Source organism: Salvelinus fontinalis, chromosome 24 (genome assembly GCF_029448725.1).
Source record: "Salvelinus fontinalis isolate EN_2023a chromosome 24, ASM2944872v1, whole genome shotgun sequence".
NCBI classification, from domain to species: Eukaryota; Metazoa; Chordata; class Actinopteri; order Salmoniformes; family Salmonidae; genus Salvelinus; species Salvelinus fontinalis.
The window spans coordinates 12,105,812-12,118,258 of NC_074688.1; the positions used below are offsets into that span (position 1 = coordinate 12,105,812).

The 12,447-nt window shown below is 43.2% G+C and overlaps 2 protein-coding genes across 3 annotated transcripts; both read right to left on the minus strand.

Moving 5' to 3' along the window:
* Positions 1 to 410: 410 nt before the first annotated feature.
* LOC129821929 (hepatocyte nuclear factor 3-beta-like) lies at positions 411 to 5,616 on the minus strand. The gene is made up of 2 exons (XM_055879679.1): positions 4,583 to 5,616; positions 411 to 3,617 (listed from the first exon to the last, which is right to left on the minus strand). The coding sequence occupies exons 1-2, from the start codon at positions 4,652 to 4,654 to the stop codon at positions 2,370 to 2,372; spliced, it is 1,320 nt and encodes a 439-aa protein (XP_055735654.1). The 5' UTR covers positions 4,655 to 5,616; the 3' UTR covers positions 411 to 2,369.
* Positions 5,617 to 6,401: 785 nt separating this feature from the next.
* Positions 6,402 to 12,235, minus strand: LOC129821928 (interferon regulatory factor 2-binding protein 1-like). Of its 2 annotated transcripts, none has more exons than XM_055879678.1 (2): positions 10,320 to 12,235; positions 6,402 to 10,070 (listed from the first exon to the last, which is right to left on the minus strand). In XM_055879678.1, the coding sequence occupies exon 1, from the start codon at positions 12,233 to 12,235 to the stop codon at positions 10,340 to 10,342; it is 1,896 nt and encodes a 631-aa protein (XP_055735653.1). In that variant the 3' UTR covers positions 6,402 to 10,070; positions 10,320 to 10,339. The 2 variants fall into 2 exon arrangements, with proteins under 2 accessions (XP_055735653.1, XP_055735652.1); XM_055879677.1 differs by having other exon boundaries at positions 6,402 to 10,073.
* Positions 12,236 to 12,447: the final 212 nt, after the last annotated feature.

Sequence of the window (12,447 nt, forward strand, 5' to 3'; positions counted from 1 at the left end):
GAGCTTAAATGGTTAGTAGTATTTTGAACGTCTACCCATTGACTCCCATGTTGTTAATTGGGCCTAACATAATCCAAAACAAACTGCAAATGTATCTAACAAGTTTGTAGAGTCACAAGCTTGATGTAGTCATTGCGTACAATGAATATGAGACCAAATACTAAACGTACACTAAAGTGCTTTCATTTCTAACCGGTAAAATAGATATGTATGAATATAACCTAAAATAAAAGCTGACATTATGTACTGTCGCCTAATACGAAACATTCTCTCATATCTAAAATGCTGGAATATAGAGCCAAATTGAAAATGTTTGCTTCACTATCCAAATGCATATGGAGGGGAGTGTATGAGTTAAGATTATTTACAGTCAAAGTAGGATATCCTGAAACAGCATGACAAAGCAAAACTGCAATTAGAGATTTTTTAATACCTAGAATTATGCTTTTTGTTAAAATGTGAAGGCACCCAATACTGATTGAAACACTCTGTTTGAGATGATTCACAATACAGTAGTGTCTAGAAGCCAGTTTATGTTGGGGCCAGAAAGCCAGCAGGAGTTCCACACTGTTCAGTCTAACCTACCCAAAAGTCACATACAAGAGTAATTTGGTACTGTAGGGAGCTGTTTCAACAACCCTATAATTCAGCTGAACCTGTCAATCCTGCAGCAAGACCGACATCACAGAGCCTCTGTGTTACCATCCAATTGTAAATAAAAAACAAAATTAACGTGTAAATGACATATCAGATGTATTTGAATTTTTTCATTTTTTTCATGATACGTCTTTAAATTATTTGAAAGGATTTTGTAAAATAACATATACACCCATTTCATCAAGTCTATAGATGATCTCACGTATATATTTCCTTCAACGGAACAGACAACAATCGTGTTTCTCCCCCAAAATTTGCTTTTTAATAAGAAAAACCGTAATCATTCAAATCACAACATTCAAACCATGAACAACAACCTCACAATATGTACATAAACATACTTTCCCAAGTCTGAAAAGCAACGTAGTTTAAATAAGTCTTTAAAAACTAAAATACAAGAAATAAAAACAGTATTTCTGACCTGAAACTCATGGTTTATATTTCAAAAAGTGTTCCTTCGGTGAATATTCAGTTATTGGTCCTCCATTATCAGAACATCTTGAAAGGCACTTTGAAGATGAGGGTTGCAACATAAAGCTCAATGTTGCTTTGACATTGCTACAGTGGTCCAATTCTAATTGGCCATTTGCAGTAAAAAAAAAGGTCATTACATAGCATTGTTGTAACATACACTATCAGGGCCACCCCAGCTGTGCAAAATGGTGGGAACTCTTGTGCAAAGTACTGTATGTAAATAGTCCTCTTACTGCATTTTCATTCAACTCCTACCTTAGTAACTGACATTCCATGGCTCCTCTCCCTCCTAACCCTTGGTATGGTGTGTAATATAATGTGAAGCCATTCCATAATATCCTATGCCATGAAGAGCTGTGGAACAGCAGGCTCTCATCATTGATAATGAAAGGGTCCTCTGAAAAAAATCATGTTTTAAAAACAGACAAACAAAGCTGAAATTAGATCTACCACAGTTTTATCCCTTTTTAAACAGACTTCATTTTTTTTTCTCCTTAAAATGGATATCTGGTAAAAAGAATCCAAGAAATGGCTCTCTTATCAGTAAAAACAACAGCCTTCCACCACTTGTAAAAATGAACCATGGCAGCTCATTTGTGTTCACGGATGTGTATTTGAAGAGATTTAAAACAGCATGTTATGAATAGGAATGAAGCATCATGCTCTAAAACACAACAAGAATTCCCTGTAATGCAGTAACAACTGCCTCGAAGCAGTAACCTGAACCTTTTCTCACTCCCACAATCCCTCAAATTGTTTCATGTCACATTTGTTTTGTAACTTGTCTATACAGCACTGTACAAGATATATTAATTTTCTTCCCTTCATAAATAAATGCACATCTCCTTTCCCCCACTCCGTCTATTTACAATGTGGACAACCCAAGTAGTCCTGCTTGTCTGTTGAACAAACTAAAACCCAGTTTGAAATAGTGTAAAAATTGCAAAAAAAAATGGCAAAGGGGGGACATGACTTCGGTGTGAATTTATGAATGTATCAGTTTAAAGACCTTCTGATGAATGGGTGTCTATCCAGCACTGGGTTTTACCTTTGTCTTCTACTTCATGTAACTGCAGGGTTTCCCTGATCAACTGTGTATTCAGCTCTGCTAAATGCTATTTAGTCCCTTTGGCCCCTCGTGAGTAGACTTTCAATGGCAGCCATCTTACACTTTGGGATTTCAAGGCTGCTAAAAGTCCTTGTCAGCACCACTTGGCTGTGGTCCAAAGGCCTCCATGTTAGGAGGCATTGAGGACCGACCGGCTGTAGAGGGTTTGGTAGTAGGCCCCAGAGTCCATGACCGAGGGTCCTGCGCTGTCGTAGATCTGCTTGGCTGCTATCGGAGAGGAGGAGGCGTAGCCATTGTAGGCCATCACCTGGTCCTGGTACGTCTTCAGATCCATCTTCTGCTCATTGGACATGAGGTTGGTGATGGAGAAGGGGTGGTTGAAGTTGTAGTGGGGATCCATGGCCTTGTGAGGGTCGTTCTGCAGGTCCAGATTATGCATGGCGCTCGGGAGGAGATGGGGGCTGCCTCCCATGACCTGGGAGTGGAGGAGAGGGGTGGAGGAGGGCAAGGAGGAGGTGATTGCCACAGGGGTGCTCTGGACGTGGGACTGCGGCTGTTGGGGGCAGTCCAGCTGGACCATGCTCCTCTGCTGCAGCTCCTCTGAGGAGGACCCAGGGTGCGAGTTGTCAGAATGAGCCGAGTCGGCCCCCTCTGAGCCCCCCGTTGGGCTGTGCTCCTCCATCAGGCTGTCTCCATGGCCCCCTTTCCCCGAGCCTCCCTCCTGGGCCTTGCCAGACTTCTTCGCAGCCTTCTCTTGATCGATCTTGAAGCGCTTCTGGCGGCGCAGGTAGCAGCCGTTCTCAAACATGTTGCCTGAGTTGGGGTGCAGGGCCCAGTAGGAGCCTTTGCCGGGCTTGTCGGGCGAGCGGGCCACCTTGACGAAGCAGTCGTTGAAGGACAGCGAGTGGCGGATGGAGTTCTGCCAGCGCTGCTGGTTCTCGCGGTAGTAGGGGAACAGGTCCATTATCCACTGGTAGATCTCATTGAGGGTGAGCATCTTGCTGCCGGACTGCTGAATGGCCATGGTGATGAGGGAGATGTAGGAGTAAGGTGGCTTGGCGTGGGTCAGTGAGCGGCGGTAGGGCTTGGGCACCTCCTTGGCCCGGTTGAGGGAGGTGGGAGAGGGGTAGCTCAGCTGGCTCATGGGCTGGCCCATATTCTGGTAGTGGGAGAGGGAGCCCAGGGAAGGGCCTGGGGAGCCCAGCTGGGAGAGAGAGCTGGGGTTGAGGGATGAATTCACCGGGGACAGGTTCATATGGTTGGCTCCTCCGCCCATGGACGCCAGTTGACTGTTGAGCCCAGAGCTGCCATAGCCCATGTTCATGGTGGCTGGAGAACCAGCTGGGTTCAGGTTGATGTAGCTGTTGATGGTGCTCATTGAACTCATTGAATTCATGGCAGTGGGAGAGGCATACATCTGAAAACAAGACAGAAAATAGTTGACTTAGTCATTTAGAAACAAAAAATATAGATAAGTCGGTTTAGACAATAAATAATGTAATTAATTTGTTGTGTCCAAAAGCCTGTACTAATGGAAAGCATCAATGGACAATGATACCATTCGTGCGAAAGGGACATGGATTTCACATATCATTGTTAAACCTGAAAATGCGTAACATGCGCGTCATGGATTCTTTCCCTTTCATTTAGTAGTTCTCACTCGTCACTACTAAGTGCTACTAAACCAAGGCAAATAAAACAAACTTTTTAAGAAACGTTCCAAAATATCTGACCATCCGCTAGCAGTGTTATAATTCGCTTATAAAAAGGAGCACACAGCCGTAAACTACATAATCATCAAAGTATCCTAATATTTATTTGAGAGCATATCATGTTGATTAAAGACAGGATTTAATTTGCCTTTAATTTAATCACGAATTTCTTGGGGGAAATGTATCGTTTATTTCAACTCTCGGAGGTAGCCAACCTTAATCAAATTGACGGATAATTTAATTTGAGATGCTTTATCATTCACATAATTTGCATATTTAAATGATATAGTCCATAAGTGTTAGTATAAACAGACTAGGCAATTCATTTAAAAAAAATAAGATCGATTTTATGTAAACAGGCCTCTAAATGTCACATATACAATTTCAACAGGTCGCTCAAGGACAAATTGAGCCAAATCCTATCACATCAGTGTTTTATGTTGAATTGTAAAATTCTAACAATACTAAATCAAAGATAAGAAGTTGCAGCCACATTTCTGGAGTGAAAAATATCAAAATCAATCCAATGTGTTAGTAAAATACTGAGCTTTCGATTCAATAACTTACTTTTAAGAAACTCTAGAATAGACTTTAAAGAAACAAATATCCAGCATCCACACACACACACACAGCCCATATGGTAAACTTATATAGAAAAATGTGTTTTTACCTCACTGGCTTCGCTGTAGAAGGCATTCCACTCTGGCAGTTCATGAGACTCCATCTTCACTGAGCTCAACATCCCAAATACAACTTTTTATAGTAAGAAAATATATTTGAGCGAATGAAAGACAGCAAATCCTTGTTTGAGTTTATAATAGCTTTGAGTCTCTGCTCAAAATTCAGGACTCCAGCAAAAGGAGTAAAATTTTAATCCAAGATAACGAAAGAGTTCCACTGACTAGATAGAAGACTAAAATAAAAATAAACAAGAACAAAAAAACAATGCTTCCTCGGGCTATGAGTGGGTCTTCAGTGAAATGTCAATATTTATTCGTCGATTTATCAATCATCCATCGTTTCATAATCAAGAGTAACAGGTTATTTATCTAAAGCGGACGTGCTCTTTGGGGAACGCTAGATCCGTGTGAAGTCCGCAGAATGCTCCTGTGCAAGCCCCGGTCCGTGTGCGTGAGTCAATGTGCTGTGGGCAAGTAGAGTAAAAGTTGGACGTGCCTTCTTAAAAACTCAGGTAAGGTCCCGCCCCATAAGGACATTTGAATATCGTCCAAGGCAATTTGAATATCGTAAAAAGACGTCTCTTGCCCCCTGGTGAGGGTGTATATTGGCCCGGGACAGACACATCCATCTCAATTGCAAGCATGCATCCTCCATTTCTTGTCCAAAAACTGCTGCTTAACCGTCTCTGGATGCAGACACTGATTGTAGGCTATTTTCATCATTTATTTTACACCACAATTATAACCTCATGAGTAATTTATGGATTTAAATAATTCGAATATTAATTTATAAAGGATTGCTTAACACTGAGACGCCTTCTGATTGACTTCAATTCGCAGTCAAACTGACGATCAATATGTAACTCAATGGAAATTAAATACCTTTATTTGGCTGTAATTTTAATAGACTCGACCAACGAGAATATTAGCTCAATAGGTCAAGATCTGAAATGAAGGAGGATTATTGCAGGCCTTGATGAGGTATTGATGTGGACAGGGGTATAATCTCACGGGTTAAGGTCATCAGTGGGAGGTCTGATAAGGGAGCCTGAGGTGACTGACCAGTCGGTGAGCTGTTAATTCCAATCACTTCTCTGGCAATCACTTCTCTGGAGCTCTAACGGCTATATGGAGGATGATTAGGTGCTGGGGAACTTGACTTCTCAGAAACACGTTGGTTCCCAACTCCCATAGCCTCGTTATACGTATGCAAAGTTTTAGACCAATTGAAGGCCACATGAACGAAAATGTGTATTATACGTGTGCAATACAGGTTTACATGTTAAAATACAGGTTTACATGTTAAGGTGGGCCCCGTGTGGCTCAGTTGGTAGAGCATGGCGCTTGCAACGCCAGGGTTGTGGGTTCGATTCCCACGGGGGGGGCAGTACAAAAAAAAAAAGTATGAATGTATGTACTTGTAAGTCGCTCTGGATAAGAGCGTCTGCTAAATGACTTAAATGTAAATGTAAGGTAAATGAAGTGAAGAATATATTGGCAAACCAAAATAATGAAAAACAAATAATGTAGACCTAATCCAATGTGTAATGTAGGACTATCCTTGGCCTGATTCAGAATACACATCTCGTTGTCAAGCGCAGACAGTAAAATCTGAATGTCAATGCATTTCTTAATTACCATGAATAGAGCCGTAATGATGCGCATAGGTGGTCAACAGGATTAGTTGAGAAAAGCGCTAAGGAAATACGCAGCAAGGAGACGTCGCGTTCAGCGCAATACGTAGAAATAGCTTACTTCGGGAGACTTTGGTTTTTAAAATAATTGAATGAATGAAAAACAACAAAGGTATTAAAAAGTTCGAAAACAACAGATTTCGTTTATTTAGTCATCTTTTTGATTTCACAGTAATATAAGCAAGACTATAGGAAAGCATGACCTCGATTAGGCCTAATGGTCTGAACACTACCAACGATTTGCGCCTTTTTGCAAAACGTTGTCAGGTCGATTAACACATTCAATGGGATAACACATGGCTCTCTGTAATGATAGTAATTACGCTTTATAGAACAATGCTTTCCTAACCAAGTATAAACCTACATGATTAAAGTATCTATAAGCAACACATTTTTAGCACTGATTTGAACAATTATATTCAGGCATGGGCCGACAATTAATTGAACTGTTTCCCATGGCCAAATACACATAGCTAAGCTCAATTGTCTTGAATCGAAGGCCAGCTATTTCGATAGATATAGATAACCCGTCCAATAATGATTCTACAATATGGAGAGCTTTGGAGGAACATGCTGCGCGCGCTGAAACGCATTTGAGTAATGAGCAGAGAACTACTTCCTCATTAATCCGTTGCCTTTAAATGGTCTATTCCCCCATCACAGATCCCTACATCCTCCTGCAGGTCGGCTGCTTCTAATGCCAATGTGACAGTAGATCGTTCATTAACATCTCAACGAATAGCTTTAATGAGTTGACACTAATAGAGGAAGCCAGAGATTTCAATATGCTTTCTAGTGGGGGGAGTTATGATTGAGATTCAATATCTGGCAATATCTTGGTAGACGGCGTTGTACAATTAGGCTAACCTTTAAGCGTCTTTAAAGAAGTGTATGCCTACAGTAAAATACATTGAGAAACAAATGTCTCCATCATCACATAAAAGAACACATTATCTAAGTGAAATTATGGCCAATGTCAAATACGACGCCATCTAATTGATGCATCGGTAACTGCCATTTCCCTCCAATATAGACGACTGCCTAGATTCTTTTTAGTAGTTCACAACACATCTCTAAAGTCAAGATCTGCACAGGTTAACGTGCGCCATCTACTGGACATAGCAAGACAATGACCATAGAGCGTTTCATTGCAACAGTATAAAACCGTGGTAGTATATATATTTTTTGTTTTATTTATGTACGCTTCAATTTTTTGGTCAATTACGTAGAAGCTTCAAGAGAAATAACAAATAAAATGTGACATTTATTTTCAATGAACAAAACAAATTATATGAAACTGAAAGTTTAAATAGAGTTGGAATACAAGCTTTACCCTTAAACTGTGTTGAGATAAGCAACTACAAAAACAGAGTCCATGGCAGACAGGACCATAAAGGACCAGACTAATAGAAAGGCCGGCACAAGACAATCCAAAACAATCCTTACTAATTTAGGGGCCAAATACAAAAGTCCATAGACTTATATGGATTTTTAAAATGTGCTTTCAGACAGAGGACGCCATTAAAGGCACTTGAGGAAAGTTGCATAAACATATCAGTGCTTTTGTGGGAAATTCATTTTTTGTTGTATGGGCTACATTTGAATTACAGTATCCTATTTTAGATAAGAAATAGGCCTAGGCCTAATTTTAGTACTAAATACACTTTCAGATACAACCACTAGTGTACAATACGTATGTTTGTACAGTATACATTCATGCCCATGTGATCAGCAATGGCTTGATGCATTGTCCTAATTGAATTTCATATTAACACATGCACATGCTAGGGTATTGATTGGCAGCAGCTTTGCAAATTGATAATTAAATTCATATATTATTTTTGGTGACAAACATTAAAGGTTAAGGAAAACCTGACAGGGAAGTATTTTGATATACATGTATATATTATCTTTTAAACAATTAAAAGAGTTAAGTTCATAGGTAAAACAGAGCATTAAATTGGGATATGATAGAAGGTATTAAAAAAAAAATCCTAATTTCACAAGGATCACGTGAAACAAACCTTGAATCTCAGTCAATATAGAAAAAACCTTTGACTTTACATGAATAGTACATTCCTTTAAATTAAAAACATCAAGTACACAATATTAGTTTAATCTCTACACCCTCTACCACTTCAGTTAACAGAACCTATACCTATCCTAGCAAGAACCATTTCACCCACTATTTCCCTGGCACATACTGAAATAATAAAGACATTTAACACATAAATGATAAGATTAGTTTTGAAATACACAGTACTTACAGAAAGTCTACACCCCCTTGAACATTTTCCACATTTTGTTGCGTTACAGAGTGGGATTGAAATTGATTTCATTGTCATTTTTCATCAACAATCTACACAAAATACTCCGTAATGTCAAAGTAGAAGATTTTTTAAAAGATTCTTCAAGTTCTGTCAAGGTGTTGGGGATCATGGCTAGACAGCAATTTTCAAGTATTGCCGTAGATTTTCAAGCAGATTTAAGTCAAAACTGCAACTTGGTCACATTCACTGTCTTCTTGGTAAGCAACTCCAGTGGGGATTTGGCTTTGTGTTGTAGGTTATTGTCTTTCTGAAAAGGTGAATTCCTCTCTCAGTGTCTGGTGTACAAGCAGACTGAAGCAGGTTTCCTAGAGGATTTTGCCCGTGCTTAGCTCCATCACATTTAGTTTCTTCCTGAAAACCTCCCCAGTCTTTGCCTGTGTCAAGCTTCTGAACTAATTTAGGCTTGCCTAAACAAAAAAGGGTGAATACTTATACAACGACTATATTTTAGTTATTTCATTTGTAAACATATTTTGTCTTCTTCACTTTGACATTATGGAGTATTTTCTGTAGATCAATGGCAAAACAAATTACAATTAAATCTATTACAATCCTACTTTGTAACGCAAACAACATTTGAAAAAAGTTCAAGGTGGTGTAGACCTTCTATTAGGCACTGTACATTTACTTTAGCATGAATCTTTGGTTTCTATGCATGTGTTTACCACAAGCTGTGTTGTCTCAAAACTATAGATTGCACATCTATTACCATGGAGAAAGATTGTCTTGCATTCTACATTCAGTATAAAATAGAGGTATCCATCCCATTTAATACATGCGGGATAAAGCACCTTTGTTGGGCACTGTGGAAGCCATGTTACTGTGTCGCGTAGCACTGAAAGTCCCCGCTACGGTCTTATAAAATCGATGGCGCGACATTAACTGCTGCTGGTTTGAGGTTTCAACAAAGAGCAAACAGTTCGCTCCGTGACAGTCAGCGTCAGTTTTGTACGTAAAGCGCAAATGTGACGCAAAACAAAACAGTTCTAGTCTGTATGTTGCTGTAACATTTTGTGACGTCATCACTCGTTCACATTGCCACTCGAATATCTGTTAGAAAGATGTTCAAGGAAACAGAAAACAGCAGCCCTAAAATCACCTAGAACAGAGGCTAGACGAAGTTCATACTTCTCAACCATGGTCCACTGGTTTATAAAGTCAGTGACAAATACTAGTGACCAATACTAATGTAGATACGTTGACGTTTGAGGGACAAAGGTGTGAATTAGGTATTAGAGGTGAGCTGGGGCTGGGGGTATCGTCACCCCCTAACCAACCAGACAGTGATATGGTAGTGTAAAGCCTGCCCCATGCAGGTGGAGGTGTATGATGATTGGCTGTGAGTTGGGGAGAACCTGGCGGATTGCTGTGGTGATTGGCTGTGAGGTGGGGAGAATCTGTTGAGATTGTCGTTATCTGTCAGCAGGCTGCAGCTCCACTCAGGTGTCAACAGCCTTCTGTCCAGACAGACATCACACAAACAAACAGATGAATAAATGGTAGGCTGACCATATTCAGTGACAATTTAGGCTACATATCTTATATTATACTGTATCATAAAGCATAGGATATATTACCTATAAGCATGTCACAAACACTACATTAGCCTATGGCCTAGCTACATAGAGAATACTTTGGCCTAAAGACTGATTCCAAGACAACAAACTCAAAGGAAACCAAGATGTAGTGAAATTGCATCTTACAGTCAGCTGTCCCAGAGGATTTAGGGGTCGCGCTCCTTCTTCACCTTGACATCTCCAGCCAGGATGGTAACGATCTCTCCCTGCATGAAGGCCCAGGGCACGTTGGAGCCTACCAGGGGACACCCCTCTCCACTGGGGCAGAACACCTCGCTGCCGGCCCCCCGGCTCCGGATGAAGTCTCTGGTGCATGGGAAGCAGAACTTATGGGCCGCAACCGAGGGGCACTGGACAAAGTGAGTGTCTTCCAAGCGCTCGTGGCAGATGGTGCAGCAGAGAGGGGGACCAGAGGAGCTGGAGGGGTCCCCTGCTCCCTGGTCCGAGGCCCCAGCCAGAGGGAGAGCTGCTGTGGTTCCCCCTGCAGAGTTGCTGGCTCCCTGGGGTTCCCCATTCCTGGAGGCCAGGCGCCGCTGCTGCCCCGCAGGGCACGCTGCCATGGGGCTGCTGCTGCTCTGTCTCACTGCCAAGGAGGAGTGGCCCAGGCCTCCACCACTACTGCTGCTGCTAGGGGCCTCCCTGGGTGACTGGCCGGCGGCTGCACCTGCGTTGTCAGCCACGCTCATCAGTGCTGTGATGGGGGAGGGATCGCTGCTGTGGGAATGGGAGGCTGAGCCCTCCTGGTGAGGAGGTGGCTGGCTAGCGCTGGGGAAGGAGGAGGCAGCTAGGTGGATAGCCATTCCCGGGTACATCCCCATGGGCCAATGCTGCCGGAGCTGCTCCTCTGTGGTCACCACCTCTCCACCCTGGGGCTCTGGGGAAGCCTTCCTCCGGCGCCCGCGGACTGGCGGTGCCGAGCGGGACATGTGACACAGCGCTGTGGGCAGCATGGAGCAGCTGGCGTCCAGGTAGGGCTGGGGGAGAACGTCAGGGCCGGGGGTGTCCTTAAAGGCCCGTACCGCATCACTCAGCAGCTCAGAGAGCAGTCGCCAGTCCCCCGCGCCATGCCTTTTCTCGTACTCCACATACTTCAGGCCCGAGTTGACCACCTTGCTCCCAGAGTCTCTCTGGCTGTCGTGGAACATCTGCTTGACCAGCGCCGCCAGGCTGGAGAACATGTTCCCCGAGCCGCACGGGTACTCCGCAAAGATCTTCAGCTCAAAGTCCAGCGTCAGCTTGGCATCGAAGGCAAAGATCCGTCCCACCAGGCTGTGGTCCTTCTTGAAGCGCACGTTGAAGGGGGTACAGCCGGAGAGGGTGAGCAGGGCCCCTCGTACAGCCTTGGGTCGGCCGGCCCAGTCGTCTGCTCGGTTCCGTACACTCTCCGACAGCTCGGCCAGAGCCTCTGCGTTCCTCTGCTTCTCCCTCAGCTCCTTCTCAAACTCAGGGCTCAGGAAGGAGGCCACACCCATGCCCATGCTCAGCTGCCTCTTGGTGATCTCGTTCAGCATGGAGGCAGAGAGGGTGAGGGGGGTTCCCCCGACTCTGGCATTTAAACCGGGCACAGCTGCTAGCAACCCGTGCGGAGCCCCCACAAGGCCTTGTGTCATTAAATTGGGCGGAACGGTACACACCATGGGTCGTCTGGCGTTGATAGGGCTCTGTCCACTGAGTTCTTGTTGTGGGCCCCCGTCATCTATTCTATGCAGACCGTTGGGGATCCGTGCTGGGGCTCCGTAGTCCCCTCTTCCCCTTTCAAAGCATTCAGGAAGTGGCCTGCCACCCTCCATAGGTCCATCTCTCCCACCTGGGCCATGTTTAGTGGGCTGGGGACACGGGGACCTGTCATCCTGCATAACATGAGTTATTTTCAACTGCCTTGCCGTCTCTATGAGGAATTCAATACGGTCCGTACCTTCATAATTCACACAGCCTCGGCAGACAGTCTCGCTAAAGTCCCAGATCATAGCCCATGGCATCTTAGGCAAATCGCAAAGGTAGCAACACCACTGCCGCCTTGAATATGACTGGGAGGAGGACATATTTGATAGGCCCTTTTATATCTTTCTTGCTTTCTGAGGTCCTGATTAAACAGATGCAACGTTAGGTTTCAATAGGTCAGAAATAATCGCCGCTTCTGTTACTTCTCAAATACCTTAACAAATATGATACACTTTCTGTATTAAACACACAAAAAGTTGTGTTTACTCCATTTCGGCCGCCTGTGCACATGAGTGTTTATACTAGAAGACTG